General features: G+C 41.2%; 1 protein-coding gene across 1 annotated transcript in view; it reads left to right on the top strand.

The window, feature by feature from the left end:
• The window catches only part of Manba (mannosidase beta), a 75,959-nt gene that overhangs the window by 40,722 nt on the left and 12,656 nt on the right, over nucleotides 1-22,581 (top strand). The window contains exons 8-13 of the mRNA XM_051185447.1: nucleotides 6,303-6,454; nucleotides 8,983-9,100; nucleotides 10,629-10,715; nucleotides 11,886-12,053; nucleotides 14,076-14,294; nucleotides 16,681-16,845. Of these exons, the coding sequence (XP_051041404.1) occupies nucleotides 6,303-6,454; nucleotides 8,983-9,100; nucleotides 10,629-10,715; nucleotides 11,886-12,053; nucleotides 14,076-14,294; nucleotides 16,681-16,845 (909 nt within the window). The remainder of the gene's footprint in view (nucleotides 1-6,302; nucleotides 6,455-8,982; nucleotides 9,101-10,628; nucleotides 10,716-11,885; nucleotides 12,054-14,075; nucleotides 14,295-16,680; nucleotides 16,846-22,581) is intronic.

The following is a 22,581-nucleotide window of genomic DNA, read 5'->3' as shown; positions in this document are numbered from 1 at the left end:
CTTTGAAAGCTGAGGCAGGAGGGTCAAGAAGAGACCAAGCCCAGCCTGGGCTACACAGTGAGGTCAAGACTGCTCTGGGACTTTATGAGACCTCACCTCTAAAGACAAAGTAAATTCAAAACAACTTTTATGAGTTGAAACCTTGATGAAGCAGCCAAAAACTTGATCAAGGGGATGAGTACATAGAACCATCAAGGATAGATAGAAACATTTGAATGCTACAGATTTGAAAATTGGTGCTCGGAGAGATGCTGAGTAGTTGAAGAGGGCCTGCTGCTCTTCCAGAGGGCCTGGGTTTGATTCTCAGCTCCCAAACCAGGCCATTCACAAGCCCCTGCAATTCCAGTTCGGGGTGATCAGACACCTTCTTCTGGCCTTTGCTGGCACTCACACAATGCCCTCCCACACCCTAGAAATACAAATATATAAAACAGATCTTTAAAAAATCATTTTAAAATTCAAACTGTTTGGTTTTTGTTTTTTAAGGTAATTTAATATTTTACTTTGTTGGGTTATTTTTTTTTTTTTTTTTTTTTTTTTTTTTTGTCCCATCAGCAGATGATTTGTTCACTCTGGATGCAAATGTGTATTGCTCAGGGATCTTTTTCAAGAGCCACTTTCTGAGGCCATTGTGTTCTGGGAAATAGAAAAGCTATTGTAGAAGGCTTTTATGCTACCTGTTGAGGTAAACAAGGGCACAAGAGGATACTCATCCTGGGTGCACTGGCCTCTAAGATGTCTGAGTGCAGGAAGCAAGGTGGCTGGTAGCTGGCTTCCCCCAGAGGCTCTTGGGTATTTTGAAACTGCCTTCGCTAAAGGGGTTGGGGGATGGGAAGCGATGCTTTTTCCCAGGAAAAACATCAAAAGGATCTGTGTTTTATAGTTAATGCTATTTGTAACATTCGTAGGTAGTAAGATGCAATTTCTTTCTCCCACATTTACTGATTCCCAAATTTATTTTTGACGCAAAACTATATTCACAAAAATATTAAATATTATGCTATGCTTATCTTTCTGTGGGCCATAGGCACTCATACTTAGCATGCTAAATATTGAAACTTAGAATTAAATATTGGCTTATTCATTTGAAATCACCATCAGAAGTCCATGATATGTTAGTACGTTGACTCCATTTGTGAAAAAAATATATAATTAGGAAATAAAAAATTGGGGGCGAATAATAACCTTGCTTTTCATGCTTGCAAATCTCTTGAGTGTTTTAATAAGGAGAATGAGGTTCTCATTGCATGTGCAGACAACCAGTTTGCAGTGTTGTTTTGGAACATGTGACCTCACAAAGATAGTATGTATCGTATATCATTCATATTCTTCTGGAAAGGGAGGGAGGATGTTGATAGTCTTTTCAGATTATTGTAGATGGTCTTCACATTACACTAAGGTTTCATGCATGCTGGTTTCTGAGGATGGGAGATGAGACCCTGGTTTGGCTCCAGGGGATCTGATGATCTCATCTGGCCTCTTTGGGCACTTGTACTCATTTCCAGATACCCCGCTGCCTGTAGACACATTCCACACATATAATTAAAAATTTAGAAGGCAGGTAGTTAAAAAGGGAAACCAACAAGAGTTAGTTTCTTAAAGTTAGTTGGCCTGTGAATTCAAGGCACTTCAGTGCACTCTTTAGAAGCCTGCCCTTGGTTTACACTGGAGTCTTCCATGTGTGCCACTGAATACGTGCATGGGCTATTTGAAAAATACTGCTTTCTTGAGGGTTATAGATCTTCCTGATGTTGACACATTTCCAGCTGTGGTACCACACTCACATTCCTAGTGTTTCCACTGACATCATCTGAGATGTCGGTTAAGTCCTGGGTGCTCTCAAGTTCCGTGTGGTAGGCACAAGTTTTCTTAAGCCTTGTTTTTATTTTTCCTGAATTTTATTATTGACTTTAGATACTGTCAGTGCATACTTCATTCACTTTCAAGAAAATGTCCTCAAGTCCGAGTAGCTGGTCATTGGTCAAGTGTTCATTTAAATAAACAGCACTTCTGAGAAAGATGGCTGACTCTGCTCTCCTGCTCAAATGGTGGTTACTTAGCTGCGCCTCCTTCCTTAGAACATTGTCAACATGGTGCTCTATGTGTGCTTTCCATTTTGTTTCACTAATATTAAAATGATATGTACTCAGCCTGGGGTGTTGTCTCAGTTACTTTTCTATTGCCGGGAAAAGACATGACAATGCAATTTATAAAAGAAAGCATTTAATGGGACTTGTTTACTGTTTCAAAGGTTAGTCCATGAGCATCGTGGTTGGGGACAGCATGCAGGCTGTCACAGCACTGGAGCAGTACCAGTGAACTCATAAATTATCTGAAAATTAGAGGTGTTATGAGCACTTTCCCGCCAGCCTGGCCCCACAGCTGCGTCAGCTCCAAATAACACACAGAGACACTGTATTAATTATGAAACTGTTGGCTAGTTACTAGCATTTCTTATTGGCTAGTTCTGTCTAAATTATTGACCCATAATTACTAATATATGTACTTCTACATGGTCTTATCTTACCAAGAATGACAGACTCACATGTCCTCCCTTCCCGAAATTACATTGAGACTCCAACCTACATTTCCCAGAATCCTCCACCTCTCCCACTTCTACCTATCTTGCTTCCCTATTGGCCAACAGTGCTTTATTCATTAACCAATAAGAGAAACATATATCTCCCATCATAGACACAAGGGAGAGAAACTGGACCTGGTGTGGACTTTTGAAATCTCAAAGCTCACCCCTGGTGACATACCTCCTCCAACAAGGCCATACCTCACAATCTTTCCCAAACATTTTCACCAACTAGGGACTAAGCCTTCAAAAACATGAGCCTATGGGGACTATTCTCATTCAAACCACCACAAGGGTGTAAGATGAATATCTATAGCTTGGCAGGTCCTGCTGCCCTTCTCAGCCCCAAAGAAGCACATGGATGCTATATTAGTTATAAAGCTGTTGGCCGTTGACTAATGTGTCTTACTGGCTAGCTCTGTCTTAATTATTAACCCACAACTACTAATCTATGTATTTCCACATGGTCTTATCTTACTGGGGAAATACCAGATCTGCAACTCCTTTGCCTGCTATGACTGCTCAGCATCTTCACAGAGAAGAGAGAGATTTCCTGTTTGTCCCTGCCTATATTCTGATTCTGCCCGGCTTTGTCACTTCCTGTCTGGTCAATCAGCCAATCAGTGTTTTTTCATTAACCAACAAGAGAAACATATGTATATAAGACATTCCCATAATCACAGGGGTTTATGAAAATTAATATATTCTCTATTTTGCCAAGGATTTTCTCACGTGAGATTATCATTTCTTTTCTTGTTAATGGGTGAAGGTGAAGAAAGCAGTGACTCCCAGGGCAGTGTGGAGATGCTGCCATGATTCCTCCTAAGGCGGTTGTCATGTCACCTACCTCTGTTATTGTAATATCTGTGCTGATATTGGCACAGAATTTACATGGTTACCCTGAGGATCAAAAATCATCTTGTGCTTCAAATAATTCAATACTTCCTATATTTTGGTGTCAAAAAAATTCCATAGTAGATTGTCCTTGATGTGTTAAGCTGATAACAAAGGGATTTAATAAAATAACAGGCCTATCAATGCTCAGAGTGTCACCTATTTATAAAACAAAGTACCTTCAGATTGCCTATCACCCCTTTCTGTCTCTAGCACCTAAATCTTTTAATTAGCTTGGCTGCTGTGTATTGCCAAGAGGCTGGTGGTGAAATTCCGTTCCCTATTGTTTCCTCCTATAGACATACAGCAATACCTACTGCTCGCTTGTTTCTCAGCTAATACACTTCTACAGCCAGTGTAGCATGTTCACCCTGTGAAAACTTTGATGCATTCTTGCTTTCTGGGTTGTAAAGTTTAATCAATCTTTGACTTTCAAAGGGCTTACTATGTCTGTGTTTAAAGTATTTGATTTCTTTTTCTTTATACCATGAATAACTGGCTATAGAATGACACAACTATATCATAATATTTTTTGTGGCTGTGTGGTGTATGTGTGAAGTCTTGCTCTATTGATCTCTTTCAGACAAAATCTCTCATTAAACCTAGAGCTCAATGATTTGGCAGGCAGTCCCTCACTGAACCTATAGCTCAATTATTTGGCAAAACTAGCTGGCCAGCCAGCCCCAAGGATTTTCCTTTCTCTACTTTCCTAATGCTGAGATTATAGACACATGCTGGGATTACATGCCATACTTATTTTCTTTACATAGATGCTGGGCACCCAAGTTCATCTTCATGATGGTGTGGCAAGCATGTAACCCATTAAGCCATTTCCCAGCCCTCATAAACATATATGTCTATCTATCTATCTATCTATCTATCTATCTATCTATCTATCTATCTATCTACCACTATCTGTCTGTCTGTCTATCTATCTATATCTATCTATCATCAATCTATCTCTATCTGTCTATCTATCTATCTATCTCTATCTGTCTGTCTGCCTATCTATCTATCTATATCTACCTACATGTCTATCTACTTACTTATTTACACTGAAAGTAGATTTATAAAGGAAAACTGAGAAAGAACACCCGCAGGAGGAATACCCCATAAATATGTTTTAAAGATGTTACATTTGCATTAGGTATAATAAATTATTGACTTCTGAAAAGTCAAGGATGCCTTTCATCAAAATTCCATTTCTTATTTATAGTTACACCCAGTTTCTCTTATCCGTCAGTTTCAAGTTTCAACATTTTTAGGTGTAGGCTATGCAGCTGTAGACTGAGAATTGAAGTGCTCTTTTCTTTAGAACGGTTGCCTGTAGGACTCTCTGGTTTCAAACTTGGTACATAGGGAAGGATGGCCTTTAACATCTGTTCCCACTGCCTGGGGCTCCTGAGTTACAGAATTACAGTTGTGTGCCACCACACCTAGCTTTATGAGACATGGCGATCCAGCCCAGGGCTTCCTGCATGCTAGGCAGGCGGACTCTTGAGTGGAGCCATGTCCAGAGCCTGAGAATTTAAGTTTTCCAATCACACTTGCAACTCACCCTTGGAGTGGGAAGACATTTTATAAATGTCCTTTTACAATGAGATAAAATATTATTTAACTCTAAAAGGAGTTTTGATTATAATTAAAAATGAATTCAAATTTAAAATATCAGATATCACTGTGAATCAAAAGAACACAGTTTAGATTTCTGTTCTTGTGTAGGTTGCTGAGTTAAGAGCAGATGGCAGTGATAGCTAGTCTTCAGGAAACTGTAGAGAACAAACTGAGTCTCTGCTTTTTTTTTTTTTTTTTGACACAGGGCCTCACTGTATATCCCAGACTGGTCTTGAACTCTCTTTCCTCCTGTCACTACCTTCTGAATGCTGGGATTATAGTGTATAGTACCACTCCCAGTCTGTAAGTTAATCTCTTTTAGTTTTTATTTCTCTGTGGAATAAGTTTTCACTGTGTAGCTCTGGCTAGCCTCAAACACACAGAGATCAGTCTGCCTCTATCTCCAGAGTACAAGGATTAAGGTGTATGCCCCCAGTATGCCTAAGTTATTCTATTTAAAAACCCCACTTTTTCAGCAAGAAGTGGTGGAGAATGCCTTTACTCCTAGTACTCATAAGGAAGAGGTTGGTGATTCTCTGTGAGTTTGAGGCTAGCTTGGTCTACAAAAGTGAGTTCCAGGCCATCCAGAGCTGCATAATGAGACCCTATCTCGAACAACCAACCAACCAACCAACCAACCAACCAACCAACCAACCAACCAACCAACCAACCATGATTTGTCACTAACAATGACACAAAATACTTCTTTATTCTTCCAACCGCTACCTTAGAAGTAGATCATCCAGAAAATGCTGACCTCATCTATTGTAGTTGATGATGTCATCATATATCACATGTCTTTGGAAAGTTCCACTGTCTTTCCAGGTAATGAGAGGGAGGGAGGCAAATGCTGCCTAGATTTTTCCTTTGGCAATAGGTGGGGACTATAAGAGGGTGTGGTCATGTTTAGCTGGATGCTTGGGATCTGAACTCAGGTCCTCATGCTTATGGGCCATTTTCCCAACCCCTACTTTCCATTTTATTTCTTTTTTGGTTTGTAGAGCTAGGCCTTCTCTGTGTAACAGCCCTGGCCATCTTGGAACTCACTCTGTAGAGCAGGCTGGCCTCAAACTCACGGGGATCCACCTGCCTCTGCCTCTAGAGTGTTGAGACCAAAGGCGTGCGCTGCCACCGCCCAGCCACTTTCCTTTTTAAAGACCCAGTTGCTTACACTTTTAAGTTTACATTCAATATTTATTTCTTTTCGTGGCAGGTTTATTTCAGAACAGTGCAACTTGTAGAAGAGCCCATAAAAGATTCTCCTGGCCTGAGTTTCTACTTCAAAATTAATGGACTTCCTATATTTCTGAAAGGCTCAAACTGGATCCCAGCTGACTCATTCCAAGAGAAAGTCACCCCAGAACTGTGAGTGCCAGCATCTTTTCCTGACCCTCCCGCACCTCTCTGCAATGCCACCAAGCTTAAAGTTCAAAGTTACGCACATCTGCTTCTGTCACTCCCAGCAGAAGGACCCAAGGCTAGTGCAGAATGTCAGGGTGACAGAAATTTCAGGGTAGTCAAGACTGTTTTCAGTCACTCATTCTCCCTCTTGAGATACAGTCTCTTAGCTAGCTAGTTTGAGACTGTTAAAGATGGACTATTCAGCTGGGGGATAATGGCACACGCCTCTAATGCTAGCACTTGGGAGGCAGAGGCAGGTGGATCTCTGTGAGTTCAAGGCAAGCCTGGTCTACAGAGCTACACAGAGAAACCCTGTCTTGAAAACAAACAAACAAACAAACAAATAAACAAAAAATACCATTCACTTTTTTACGAAACTATTGTATGTTTTCTCTGGAGAAAGAAAGTGACAAATTGATAATTGAACTAATTAGTCTCAAAAAATTTAAATCCAGCTTGTTCTTCAAAGAATACATTGAATAATTTTGAACATGGTTTTAAAGTATATATACCTACATTTACTTTATTATGCTAAGATATTATTTTACTTAAAAAAATCTTTTGTGTGTATGGTGTGCGTGTGTGTGTGTGTGTGTGTGTGTGTGTGTGTGTGTGTGTGTGTGTATGGTGTGTGTGTGTTCATGCACATGCGTAGGCTCACATTCATGCCACATGTCTGCGGAAGTGAGAGACAGTCTTAGTCAGGCTTTCTATTGCTGTGGTAAAACACCATGACCAAGAACAGTATGGAGAGGGAAGAGTTTGTTTGGCTTATAGTTAGTTCCACATCACTTTCTATTGCTGAAGGAAGTCAGCACAAGAACTCAAGCAGGGCAGGAACCTGGAGGCAGGAGCAGATGCAGAGGCCATGGAGGGGTGCTGCTTACTGGCTTACTCTCTATGGCTGGTAAGCCACTTTCTTATAGCAACCCAGGACCACCAGCCCAGGGGTGGTATCATCTACCATGGTTTGGGGCCTCCCCCATGGATCACTAATTAAGAAAATGCCCTACAGCCTCTCATCTTACGGAGGCATTTTCTTAGTTGAGGCTCCCTCCTCTCTGATAACTTGGCTTGGGTTAGGTTGACACAAAACTATCCAACACAGAGGACAACCTTGGGTGTCAATCCCCATCTTGATTGAGCTAAGGTACCTACATTGTTCACCACTATGTGTGACAGGCTGTCTGGTCCAAGAGCTTCTGGGGGTTCTGTTTCCACCTCCCATCTCGCTGTAGGAGCCCTGGAGTTACAGCTGTGTGCTATAGAACCCAGCTTTGTGTGGTTCTAAGAATTTGAATTTGTGTCCTTATGCTTGCGTAGCAAACACGTGACCCACTCAGCCATCTCACCAGCCCCTTTTCTACTTCAACAAAGAACTAAAAAAATATTGGAGGGAGGGGAGGATATAAAAATAAAAATGCAAGAGCACACAAAATAATCGGATGTCCGCAGAACAAGTTTGGAGACCAGAAGAGCAATGGAAGACATGAGGATTCTGTGTAACAAAATGTCCTATGGACAAAACCAAAGGGAGATAGCTAATTAAAAAAGATGGCTCTGTTAATTCACTTCAGTAGTAGTAACCTTGTTACTATTAACAGCAGTCCTACAGCACCATGGCATATACCTTAAATATATACACAATAAAACCTACAAAAGAAACCAAAAACAAGAACATTCTTTATCTGAAGGAACAAGTGTTTCTTTGAAGGTTTTGAAAATAGAACTTAAAATTAATATGCATTTATGTCTATGGAGTGTTTATACTCTCCTTTTCTTGTGTGTGCGTGCATATTCAGTGACTGCATACAATGGGGGCTAGGGTTGATGTTGGCTCTTACTCATCACTTTCCATTCAGCTTTTTGAGACAGGGTCTGTCTCTGCACCTGAGACAGGGTCTGTCCCTCACTGAGACAGGGTCTGTCCCTCACCTGAGACAGGGTCTGTCCCTCACTGAGACAGGGTCTGTCCCTCACTGAGACAGGGTCTGTCCCTCACCTGAGACAGGGTCTGTCCCTCACTGAGACAGGGTCTATCCCTCACTTGAGACAGGGTCTGCCCTGCACCTGGAGCTTACTGGCAGGCTACGATTTCAGACATGTGCCTACACAGCCTGCTTCATACATGATGTTTGGGGGCAAATCCAGGTCTACATGCTTGCGGGGCAGGTACTTTGCCTTCTAAGCCATTGCCTCAGCCCCACACTGCATTTTTCCACATGTCAAAATATAAAGCAAAGAAATAATTTAAGAAATAGTATAAGGTTACTAACAACTTACATAATGAAGAAATCATGCATAGCTTTTTTTTTTTTCTTCCAGTTTGTTTGCTTTCATGGAGTTACAATTTTACCTCAGTTTTTTTTGGCATTGATTAGAGCAAAAATCATGTTGATTTTCAAGTGGCGTTTCCCCTTATCAGAGGTGAAAGACTTTGTAATGTTCTCCCTTTCCTGAATGAGTATTTGTGTTTGCAATCCCTCTTCCAGGCTGCAGCTCCTTTTGCAGTCTGTTGTGGATGCCAACATGAACACTCTGCGGGTGTGGGGAGGAGGTGTTTATGAGCAGGATGAATTCTATGAACTCTGCAATGAGCTTGGAATAATGGTGAGTATGTGATACCTTCTTGATGCATCCATAGGAGACTGATCGATCCCTCACTCTGATATTGTGAGTTGATATTATTGCCGCTTAGTGCAAGGAGTCATGTTCCTTATTTGTGGGTTCCTTATTCCTTATTATCCATGTTTATTTATTTATTAATTTTGGACAAGGGATAAATGAACTACAGTTTGCTAACAAATATCAGAATCTTCTACTGTTCAAAAATAATAGCTAATATATATATATATATATATATATATATATATATATATGTTACATCTAAGAAAAAGTCCATCTCTACTTCCTTCATAATTTTTCTTGTAATATGTAGGTATACATAATAAAATAAGATATCAAGTAATGTAAAGAGCTCTGATGAACTCTGGAGAGGAATAAAAATAATAAAATTAACCAAACAAAAATCCTTAGTATATAAGTTTTGCTATGAGGACGACTAAGCAGGGAGATGCCTCCTCTCCTCATTGTCTCTGAAGAACTGGCCAGGAGCCCTGTGGGCATGCCGTTCCTAGATACTCAAACCTCTCACATAAAGAAATGGAATGCTCACAGAAAACTACGTGCATCTTTCCATCTGTATAGCATGATACATCACACACACACACACACACACACACACAGTATATATGAGTGCCTATGTGTGTATGTGTGCCATGCGCATGTTTGGTGTCCTTGGAGGCTAGATGAGGGAATCAGATACTATTTATTTTTTGACCCATAGTTAAATCTTTGGATGCAAAACTCATGGTTATTGAAGGCCAATTGTATATGTTTTTAGTGCTGGAAATGCGGTTATCAGATATGCAGAGTGCCAGAGGAGATACAGACTTGCAGCAACAATGATAGGCTACACTGTTCAGTGAATGGCAGGCATTTCCCTCAATGCTGTTTTTCCTCATTTTTATTTGGTTCATTATTTTTTAAAATGCCTTCACGACATGGCTACTCTTATTCCCTGCCCCATTTACAGATTGTAAAACTGACCCACGAAGAGGGTGTACACCTTGCCCAAAGGTTCACTGTTTGCATACGTTAGAATCAATACAGGCAGGAAGGCGGGCTGCATGGGGCTGTGCTTTGATCAGCCGCTCCACCCAGGCCTCCTTGGAAAAGACATCATGGTCTCGTTATTAAAGTGGGCGTCTAGTAATCTTTTTATCTGCAAACATCCTTTCTAGACAACTCTAATTTTAACAGTCTGGTGTGTTTCTCCTCACTCAATGCCTGGCGACATGAGAAAGAGTGGGGAGATGAGGACGAGCCCAAGGCTTCATTTTCCCTGCTGTCTTGTTATTTCCTTTCCCGACTCCCCCTTCCTTCCTCATCTGTCCTGCTTACTTAGCATTCTCTCTGGTTTCTAAACATTTTTGTGCAAGGCTGGAAAGTAAGGAGGCGCTCAGGTGGGCACATTTGCAGGAGAACTTGCTTTTTCTTTATGTGAAAGATAATCCCCTGGGTGAGAATGAAGTCAGGCTTTCTGTGGGATGACGCTGCCCGTTCTTTTGATCGATAGGTATGGCAGGACTTTATGTTTGCCTGTGCCCTTTATCCAACTGAGCAGAGCTTCATGGAGTCAGTGAGAGCCGAAGTTACTTACCAGGTACGCTATTATTACACCTCCAAGAAGAGAAAATGTATGTATGCATCTTAGTTTGTCCTTTTGTTAAATCACTCATTTCTTTTTGTTGTTTTCTACTAAATCCTGTGGAAATTTGCAGTCTGGTGATTGATTTCCTGAGTGGTTCACCAGTGTCATGGATGTAACATCACCTGCTTGCTGACAACTCCCAGATTTATGCCCGATCCTCCGCTCTCTGATGAATCCCTTGCTAGCATCCACCTGCCTTTGTGGTGGTGTGGCAGTTCAGTGTAACATGTCCAAAACACCTATGCATCACTTCCCTGATCCTGCTGCTGCTGTAGTTTCCCCCAGCAAATGAAACCACTATAGTTTGGGGCATAGATTTAATGTGACTCTTGAATCCATGAATTGTTTTTGCATTGTACATATGCCTACTCAGTGATTTTATGTATTTGTTTATTTGTTTCACTCATGGGGACCTAGGAATCAGCCAATGAGCCCTGGAATTTTCCTGTCTTTGCCTCCTCAGCACCACAATTACAATTGTGCTCCACCCTGCCCAGTTTTCCACATGGTGCTGGGGATGGAATTCCGGTGTAAAGGGTCTTCCTCTGTCCCACCATCCAGCTCCCAAATAACAGCACAGAAACTTCTTGTTGATTGTGAGAGCTTGTGCTCAGCCTTAGGCTTGTTTCTAATTAGGTATTATAACTTAAATTAATCCATTTGTATTAATCTATGGGCTGCCACGTGGCTCATGGCCTTTACCTCTCCTCCTGCATGTTCTGCTCCCCCTGTGTCTGGCTGGTGAGTCCCCCTTTCTTCTTCCCAGAGCTCTCTCTGTCCAGAAGTCCTGCCTATACCTCCTGTCTAGCTATTGGCTGTTTAGCTTTTTATTAACCGATCACAGTGGCATATCTTTACACAGTGTAATCAAGTATCTCGTAACACTCAGGTCTTCACGTTTAAGTAGAGAGCACTTAAACGACTGAGCTTCCTCCCCCGGTCCTTCAGAGAACTGTTAAAATTGCCTTTCCATAGTGCATGAATACCCATTTTGTGAATTATCAGGTAGGCAAGCATTTCTATGTGGAAATACAATGATTGTAGTTTTATTAATCATTCTAGCTTTGAGTTCTTTTGTATTAGGGATGGGGAAATTATTTTATTTTACTTTTTCAATTCCAGATTAGGAGGCTCAAATCTCACCCCTCCATCATTATATGGAGTGGTAATAATGAGAATGAAGTGGCCCTAAGTGTGGACTGGTTTCATATAAATCCCAGCGACTTGAAAACCTACATTGACGACTATGTAACCCTGTACGTGAGCAACATCAGAGAGATTGTCTTACAAGTAAGTAGTGGTTTGGGTGCGGTAGAATTTAACAGTGTGTTTTTAAAATGCATAGGCCTCAATATTGGTGTAGTAGATTGTATGACTCTTTGAAGTCAGTCTTTAGAGCGTCACCTGAAGTCAGAGCATTTCGCGACAATGCTCTAGCATAGGAACCTGTCCATGGGCTGTATGTGGGTTTCTTGGAATATAAACTATCTTTGGGATTCTCCACACATACTCAGTACTTACTGGTACAGGTTGGTGTGTATCATATGTGAACATCTCGGTCTATGGTGTGAGGGTCATGGGAATAAAGTAGTTCTGGTTGCCCAGGGATCTTGGGATCTTTTTCTATGGTGGTTCTCTTTGTATCACTATTATGAACTAGACATGTTGAACAGTACGTGTTAATGATGCATTGGCCTTTGTGTGTGTGTGTGTGTGTGTGTGTGTGTGTGTGTGTGTGGCGACAGGAAGGTAGTATTATTTTCAGTGGCCATTTCTAAAGATTGTTTAAAAACTCTAATGTTTACTAAGCAATTTAATAATTTGGCCATCTTTACCATTTTGTCTGTAATCATTCTTTGGTATCTTCTGAAGCAATTTGAAAAAGGAATATATTTTTACAAACAAAGCAGTATGTGGTAGGTAACATCTACATATGCCTAGTCAATGATTTTATGTGTGTATATCTAAACAATTTATTTTTATTTTATGAGTGTTTGCTTGCATGTATATGTGTGTGCCACATACATGTTCAGTGTCTGTGGAAGGCATTGGATCAGGTGGAACTAGAATTATAGCTGGTTGTGGGCCACCCTGTGGGTACTAGAGAAATGGCTCATCAATTAAGAATATTTATTTATTATCTGATCAATGCAAGAAATTGACTGTGATGTCTAAGGATCTGTATTTAACAGTACAGTATAGTGATGAAGTGCCCACAGGTCACAATTTTGTAACTTGCTTAATGTCTACTTTTCCAGTTATAAAGTTGAGTTAGAAAAAGGACTAACTCTTAGGAACTCTTAGGATTCTTTGTCTCAAACTTCACAGATGATGATGATGTTTACAGATTTCCTTAAATGCTATCTAATAATAATTGTTGTTGCCAACAAGATATACATGTTATGATTAATTCCTAGTGGTTCATCTTGCTCTAAGTGAGCATCTACGATCATGATCTTGAATTTCCTTCAGTTTACAGATCAAACTCACAAGGTTAAGACCTGCCCCAAACCAGGAAGCTGCTGAGTTGAATTTTAAACCAAAGTGTATCTGACTCAATAGCTTTTGTTCTTAACCCAGAGTTCCTGAAATGCAGCAATTTTGACCCTAGAGAAAACTGGTCAGAGCTGGGGACACTAAGAAAAGCAGCTGGAGAGAAAGACACCATGCAACAGGGTTCAAGCAGAGGGTTTTCGTTATTATTATTAGGGAAAGGGATCATTGAAAGGGGAAAGGGCATAGGGGAGACTGGCCTCCTCCAGGGACAGGAGCAGCAGGAGAGAGGAAAGAGAGGGAGAGAGAGGAAAAGAGAGTGAAAGACAGACAGACAGAGAGAGGGAGAGAAAGAAAGAGAGGAGGAGGATGGGAGGCGGGCAGGGCCCTTTTAAAAGTGAACGTAGTGAATGTGCACAGGTGGTGCTCTTAGTGGCTTTAGCTGTGTGCGTATCCTGTCAAGACCCCAAGGACAGACCAGTACAGATGCCTGCATACTGACAGAAGGGATTCATGCCACCTGGCAGGTGTTGTAAGCTAGAGATGTTGTGAAATGTTTCTCATGACAAGAGACCTGGACCACTCATGTCCATATCCAATTTTAACCCAAAGGTCAATTGTACCAAAGTTGAGAAACTTCATGAGATGATACACCGTCTCTGGGGTAAGAAAGGAGGCAAAACATGGCTGGAAACATTGCAAGGCATGATCTTGGGCACTTGTAATGGGACAACGATAGCAAAGATGAGCAGGACAGTGTTGACAGGGAGAGTGGCGACCAACAGAGTACCCTTAAAATCATTTTATTTCTATGTCCAGGAAGACAAGAGCCGCCCTTTTATTGCATCCAGCCCTACCAATGGGGTCAAAACCATGGCAGAAGGCTGGGTCTCTAAAGACCCTTACAGCAACCTTTATGGAGACGTCCATTTTTATGACTATTTGAGTGACTGCTGGGATTGGAAGGTCTTCCCCAAAGCTCGATTAGTATCCGAATATGGCTACCAGTCCTGGCCTTCCTTTAGCACACTAGAAAAGGTAAGCCACTGGCCTCTCAGTTTTCCCATGATTTATAGCAGTAGACAGTGGGTTCAGATAAGAGCTACTTTTTACTTAATTGACAGTTCAGGAAGAGGTTGGCGGAAAAGAGCTCTTCTTTAACATCTGGAGAGCTAGACTCTTATAGTTGCCATTTTGATGGGGTAACTTTCCAGTATTTTTTTTAATTGTGTGCCTTCGTGAACACTTGCAAGTTAAATGGCAGCACACCGACTCTTAAGCTTGACTTGTAATTGTGCACGGAAACAACTCTAGTTGATTAAAAAACATTTATTATTTATTGGTTTATTTATTTGGGTGTTTACTCTTGCCATGTGTGTGGTGGTCAGAGGACAACTTGTAGGAGTTGGTTCTCTCTTGCCATAGGAGGTCTGGGGATCCAACTGTCAGGCTGGATAGCAAGTACCTTTTCCCCCTGGGCCATCCTGCTGACCCTGAGTTGATACTTTATATACAGTGTAATTATTTATAGCTATTCAGAACTAGCTACCCAACCACGTTAGAAGAGAAAAGGTAAGTCCTGGTCTGTGTTACCTGGTTTTATTTTCTCCTTCTGCCTCCTCCTTCATGTCTATCTTCTATATCTCTTCCTGCTTTTTCTTCATGTTGGTATATGTGGTTTATAGGGTGGATATAGACTCTGTACCCAAGGATTTAATTTTAGACTTGTGTGTGTTCTCTTAAAACACCTTTATCGAGATTCAATTCTCTTAGTAAAGAAACTACTCATTTAATGTGCACATCTTAGTCAGTCCCTACTGTACTTGTAGACTTGTACAACCATCCCCTCAGGCTGATTTTGGAACATTTCCATCACTCAGTGGCACACACCTTTAATTTCAGCACTTGGGAGGCAGAGGCAGAGGCAGAGGCAGAGGCAGGTAGATCTTGAGTTTGTGGCCAGCCTGGTCTACAGAGCAAGTTCCAGGATCCCCTTAGAAGTCATTTTCCACTCTTCTGACCCTCCCTCCAGCCCTAAGCACTACTACTCTGTCTGTGTCTATAGGTTTATGTATTCTTCACAACTTAACGTGATTAGAATAATACATTTGGGTGGGTGTTATGAGACTGGAGTAACTTAATGTTGCATTAGAAGGTCATTACTCTTTATTGCTGATTATGTTCTATTGGATGTAATTTCCACATTTGTTGATCCATTTGGTCTGTTGATGGGCAGTTATGCAATTTCCAGCTCTTGGAAAGCTGTTGTGAGCATCAGTGTGCCTGTTTTTGAATGAGCATTTTCAGACCTACTGGGTGTGAGCCTGTAAGTGCAGCTGCTGAATCATTAAGTGAGTCTTCTAATGCTCAGCATTGCCTTCTGTAGTGACTGTACTCATTCCCTTCCCTCCCAGCCTTTTCTGCGCCCTTTCCAACACTTTTTTTTTTTCATTTTAAAAAGCATTTTTGTGGAAATAGAGTTTTATATAAAATTTGCATTTCTTTGATGACTGGTTATTATGAATATTTCTTCAGGTGCTTATTGCCATTTGTATAACATCCATTGAGAGATGCATATTCAGATCCTCATTTTTACTTATTTTTTTTTTTTTAGGCAGGATTTTGCTAGTTGTCCAAGCTGGCCCTGGAACTCATTCTATAGTCTAGGCCAGTGGTTTTCAACCCTCCTAAGGCTGCGACCCTTTAGTACAGTTCCTCATGTTGTGGTGACACCCAGCCATAAAATTATTTTCATTGCTACTTCATAGCTGTAATTTTGCTACTGCTGTGAATCGTAAACATCTGTGTTTTCCAATGGCCTTTGTCAGCTCCTGTGAAAAGGTTGAGAACTGCTGGCCTAGACAGTTCTCGGATAAGGAATATGAATAAATTCTGAAGCATTTACTATTGTAATAGCATTATTTGATTCTTATTTAAAACTACGACATTTAATACAGAATATCAATTGTAGCCCATTATTCAATTCTAAAAACCTGATAACAGAATTTACCTAAATAAAGGAAACACGGTACAAACAGTGAAATCAGTTTGCTGGCACTTGGGAGGCAGGAAGTCCAGAAGTTCAGCACAGTGCTAACACGTTAGAGGGTGTGGGAGCTATACACGGTTCCTATCTCAGAAAGAAGATACAGGCAATACATGTTTTGCTAGGTAAGGCTTTTAAGAGAAATCCTAAAATGTAATCTTCTAGATGTGAAAGCAGACCACTGTTACCAACATGAATTTTGTCTTGCTAGTCCTTTATTAGTAATAAGGAGAATGATTCTTTTAATGTATGAAATTAATGCCATAGAACAAACTTTAGCTCTTTTTCAATGTGTAGAGCACTTCCCAGGTTTGTGAGGAATGTAGAAGGAAAGTAGTTTCACCGCTAAGATCGGTAACTCTTATTTATTTTTGAAAGGTTTCATCTAAAGAGGACTGGTCTTACAGTAGCCACTTTTCCCTTCACCGACAGCATCATGGAGATGGTAACGATGAAATGCTTCAGCAGGCTCAGCTTCATTTCACATTGCCCCAAAGGACAGACCCCTTACGCAAATTTAAAGATACTATCTACCTTACTCAGGTAAGCCATTTTCTGCGCGGAGTTGACAGGCTTCCACTCGGCACATATGCACTCATGCAGATTTTGTAGGCTTTGTATGGTCTGCAGTCTCCTGATGAAGGCTTTTGTTTTCTTCACAATTCAGTTATGATAAACCCTAACGATGCATTTCATTTTTTGGCTTTGTTTCTCCTACAAGAATAGCTTATGAAATTCTAAAACAAATTGTGCATTAAAGTGTTTGCTGGTTTAAGCAATGAAGGCAGTAGTAGAATTTCCCTGGAAGGACAGAGATGGACTCATACATGATCTAGTTGCCTGCCTTCTTACTGTGCAGCCCTGTAATTTGTGTGGGGAAAGATGGAGTTATCAGTGAAGTTCGGTGCATTAAGTGGGTAGCTTTACAGGAAAATGAAAGTCCTCCATGTGTACACACTAATTTCACCACGGACCTGAGATTCAAATGTGAGGGTTTGGAACAGAGCCATGCTTACATTCTCCAGGCCTTGGGTTTGATCCCTGAGATGGAAGAAAATGACCTAAAATTTGGGAGCAGTACATAAACTCCTTGGAGAGAACACAAGACAATATCTTCATGACTTTGAGACAGACAGAGAGTTCTTAAAGCTTAAAAACACTAACCACGGAAGAAAATGTTGATAAATTATATTTCACTAAAATTACTGGCCTTTGAATACTTTTTTTTCCCCCAAGTATACTAAGAAAGGGGAAAAGCTAGACTGAGTCGCTACAATTCATTTATGTGTAGTTGATCTGGCCTGGGTCTTTTATCGTGTCTGTTGCTTACCACATTAGTCACATCTAATTCACACGTGGACCCACAGTACAACATTGTTCTGTCTCCCTGAGTTTTGCCACCCCAGTTATCTGTGGCACAGGAAGTTAACAGGTGCCCGAACAAATTTGCTAGGGACAAATGGAAGCAGTAGGGGGCGCTGTAAGCTAAGGGTCACTGAAGACTGACTTCGCCTCCTAGTGTAGGTGGTAGTGAGAGGACCTGCTGGGACATGCCATGCGGTTAGTTAGTCACGCTTCAAAAGTGGTAGCTGTGAGTCATAGATTAAGAAAGCATGACTGGGTGTGTGGCCATGTGGGACAGTTATATATAACCAGAGAAGAAGGGAGAAGGAGAGGGGACGTTGGAATATGGGGAGAGCTGAAGAGGCCCAGGGACTTGTGACTAGATGACAAAGCCAGGGAAGGCGCTCCATGTTTATGAAGAAGCTTGCTGCCAAGCCTTCTCAGTTCAAACTCTTTGGAGAGCTACAACATTTAGTCAACTAATACTGTCTTGAAAAGTGACTTGGCACCTGTCCTGTTCTTCTGGACCTTATGGGTAACTAATAACAAACACTGGGAGGGAGAGTAGAGAGGATGGACCAGGGAAAGAATTTAATCTATTTTTCTTCCTTCCCTCCTCCCTTCCTTCCTATCATTTAAACAAGTTTTAATGAAAATTGTTTATCATATTGCTCAATCTGCCTAATTGGTGCCTCCTTGTATTTGTCTGGTTCCTTTCTTACCTGGCAAGCCTTGGCTTTCAGTTCCAGGATTTATAATTGTTATTATTTATTTCAATTTTTGTTTGGTTTTAGCCTGGTGATGATCACCTTGCTGGGGTGAGGGCTCTCAGGAACAGGGAGAGAAGGGGGGGGCGGGTGTAGGGAGAAAAGTAGAGATAGGAGGGAGCTGGAAAATCAAATGTGGTTCCTCTAGAAGAGCAGTCAGTGCTCTTAGCCACTGAACCGTCTCTCCAGCTCTTTATCTCATTTTTACTCAAGCAAATGAAAATTAAAGCCATTTAAGATGCATACCCACCAGAATTCCTCCAATTGAGGACTGACACTAGCAGCTGCTAGAGTAAGGTAAGCCAGCTGGAACTGTAAAACACTGTTACACAAAGTGTCCCTTTGTTTAACTACTTTGGGAAATTTTCTGGCAGTTCCTGTCAAAGCTGAATACTTGGTTCCCTTATAAGTTAGCTACATACCCAAGCAAGTACATTTGTCTACCAATAGTCATCTAAAACACTGTTCATAGTAGCGTTGCTTATAACAGCCTCCAGCTAGAAACAACATGAGTGTCCTTTAGTAGGAAAACTATGTGCAGTGTGATTTGTTCCCATGATGAAACAGTCCACTGCAATACAGAAGTATACACACTCACTGTGTTATCAACTTATGCAACTCTCACACAGAGTGTGTTGCAAAGCAAACAGAAATAGTTTATATTGAAATCTAAGTGTAGGGAAGACTAATTGAGGCAATTGTCTGCTCATGGGTTTTAGTGAGATTGACATTAGTAGCCAGCTAAGTCTTGGCTTGGAATTGGACTTCTTCTCACTCAGCTTCACGCCTTGCCTTCATGCTTCCTAATTCTAAATTAGATGGGATCTCAGCGAAATTAATCTGCTACCTTTTCTTTGCCCTCCTATCTCCACCTTTCTCAATCAAGGCTTTCTTCTCGGATGAGTCTATACTGTGTCATGTTGACAATTAGGATAACACCTAACCTATCAAGCACGGTAGCCTAGCAACACAGCAATATGTTGCAACACATCAATCATCTGTTACTCTTCTGACCACATGTGTTTGTAGCTTTATAGGAAGACATTAGTGTACCACATAGCGTTAGCATCAGAAGGAATAAAAAATAAAAATTCAAAATTGGAGGTTCAGTTTCTACTGAGTGCACATCAATTTTCATCATTACAAAATTAAAGATAACAAACCATTGTTATCTGGGTTCTATCTGTACTTAGGTGTGTCGCGGGCCAAGTCAGGGTAAGACAACAGTCCCTGCTGTTGTTACGGTCTGTCAAGTTCTCTTGGCCTTAGCCAAAACTGGGTGTACCAACGTTGGTGTGAGACCTAGGGTGACTGTTCAGGTGGCTTGCTGTTTCTGTCCTTGCTGTACCTTTTGGAAGATGTCCATCCGCACTTCCTGTCTACTCTAGTATCGTTATTTTCCTTCTCAGGTCTTGATGAGGTTAAAGATTAAACTATCACAACTATTATTCTCTCTTCCTAGTTAGATATATTAGTTACTAGACTTACGTTTTCCAGCTTAGGACAACTCTATTGTAAACTCCGTTATGCCTTCACCCTAGGACTATATATGTAGGTCATTTTGTTCTCGATTTTCCTTTTCTTAGAGCACACTTGTTATTCACTGTTTTGTATATAGTTTTGTATTAAGCCTAAATCTTTTCTTTAGACTAAAAGGGGAATTGTAGTGAGATAGTCCTTCTCTGGCACTGACTACACCCATTGGGGGTAGAGCCATGGGCGGAAGTGACCTGTGGAAGGAGGTCGGAGGAAGAGCCAGGAAAAGCTCTCTTGCTGGCGGGACTCGGACAGGAGAGCATCAGGTGGAATTTCCTGGTGTTCATCTGTCTAGGTTGTAAGTTATTTCTCCCTGAATAAACATCTATTCGGCCTATTTGTTTATCTTGATCCTTATTTAACCGCAATACTTAGGAATATAGTTAAACAAAGAGACACAAGAATTACACATTGAAAACTCCAAAAAAATTGTCAAAAGGAATTACATAATTAAAACAACTCCTAGTGTCCATAAACTAGAAGGCTTAGTTGTTAAAATGACAGTACTCTCTGAGTGGATCTACTAATTCAATGTCTGTCAGTATTTCTATTACTTCTTTTTCTTTTGGAGAAATGGGCAAGCAGATTCTAGAAATACAAGATACTCAGAATAGTCAACACAGAAGAGAGTCAGAGAGCTTATACTTCCAATATTAAAACGCACTGAAAAGCTACTGAATCAAGTGAGTGTGGTACACATTCATTCAATAGACCAGAAGCCTAGAAATAAATGTGCTGTCTTGGTTAATTGAATTTTTTAAATTAAGTTTTTGTTTGTTTCCAATTGACATAAAATTGTATATGTTTCTAGAAAATAACATTGTGTGTGTGTGTGTGCGCGTGCGCACACTGTGATCATTAATCTCAACTGTGAATTTTTTGAGATCCAGAATCATCTGAGATTTGGTCCTCTGGGCACTCTCGTGGGGAATTATCTTGACTGGGCTCTTGGAGGTGGGAAGCCACATCTTGTGGGTTTCTGGGCTGGAATCCTAGGCTGTCTAAATGGAGAGAGTGAGGCTAGCACAAGTATTTGTCACTCTCTGCCTCTTGATTTTGTATTGTTTTGTTTGTTTTTTGTTTTGGTTTGGAACTTGTCTTGGAACTCACCCTGTAGACCAGGCTGGTCTTGAATTCACAGTGGTCCACCTGCCTCTGCCTCCTAAGTGCTGGGATTAAAGACATGCATCACCACCATCCCAGAAGGGTAGGTATTTTTTGATAAACTAGTATTTCTTTGGAATCTAAACCTACTAGTATATTTGTTAAACTGTAGTGAAGGACCCTCTATAGTGTGTTCTAGTTTCTATTTGCAAGACAATAAAGTAGTGGGAAGGATAGAATTTCCAGAGGATGGTTCTGGAACAGGTAGATATTCAGATGTAAAAGAGTAAATGTGGACTCCTACTTCACACCACATAAGATTAACCAAAATGGATCAAAGGCTTAAACCAAAGATGCAAAGCTGGAGAAGAAGATGTACATCCAACAGGGCTTCCAGGCCCTCTGCTTGGATGTGTGCTACTAAGACTCTGAGAACCACCTTCCCTAGAGCCTGGGTATCATCTTCCCTAGAGCCTGGGTATCATCTTCCCTAGAGCCTGGGTATCACCTTCCCTACAGCCTGGTACCACTTTCCCTAGAGCCTGGGTACCACCTTCCCTAGAGCCTGGCTGATTCTAATTTCCAGGGTCTCCACGGTAGCTTCAGCATCACACTCACAGTTCCATGTGTGACCGCTTTCAGAGACTCTGGCCCTCCACCACACCATCTGGTCTCCCCTAGGCTTTCTTTGAGACCTTCACTAACAGCCTCTATGACCCTGTAACGCTTGTTATGTTGCCTGCCTGCCTGCCAAACCAGCATCACATTCGAGATGTCAAATTCTGCTGCTGGCACGAGTTATTCTTGGACCACTGGTGTCCCAGGTGCAGCGGTTTCTGAATGCCCTGCTGCCCTAGGCAGCCATGGGGAAGCAGAGCATCCCGCCAGTCCCTTCTCAGAAGATTCTTCCCTTCAAAGTCTTTGAACGAAATTTGTATTTCTCTGTCATTGAACCTGCATTGAACAGTGGAACCTCTTCCATACTGTTCCAGTAGAGTGAACTTGGTTTACTTTCTACTCCTGTACATCTTTGAAAGATTATGCGTGTTTCTTTTCTGGTCACGTTTCAGTCATTTTAAAACCTTACTTCTCTGCTCCTCCGTGTTCTGTCTCTGTAAACCTGGCCTAAGATTTGAGCAATGCTCTTGTCACTGTCTAAACAGTGTGCTGCCTAGAGTTCCCTCTGCTAGACAGGCTAACCTGTTCCCCACCGAGTTTCAGGTATGGACAGTGTGCATTCAGATTCTTTGCCATAGCACTGCAGAACTCTCGCTTCCTGCCGAACCTCATCAGTCTGACCTTTACTTTCCATGTTCCTATCAGCATTTTGAGTTCTGAGGCCCTACCAGAATTTCCCATTAAACTCTGCTTACTGTTTACGAGCCCCCCCCCCCCCCCCACACACACACCCTATTCCCACAAATGTTCTCAAACTCTGCAACCAAGTTCAGTGGTTTTCCCTTTACATCTCTGTTATAGCAATGACTACATGCTTCTTTGTGCCTTTTTTTTTTTTTTTTTCTTTTAT

This window comes from Phodopus roborovskii, unplaced genomic scaffold, assembly GCF_943737965.1.
Source record: "Phodopus roborovskii unplaced genomic scaffold, PHOROB, whole genome shotgun sequence".
NCBI classification, from domain to species: domain Eukaryota; kingdom Metazoa; phylum Chordata; class Mammalia; order Rodentia; family Cricetidae; genus Phodopus; species Phodopus roborovskii.
The sequence above is the reverse complement of the archived record's forward strand: the minus strand, read 5'-3'. Positions and strand labels throughout refer to the sequence as shown.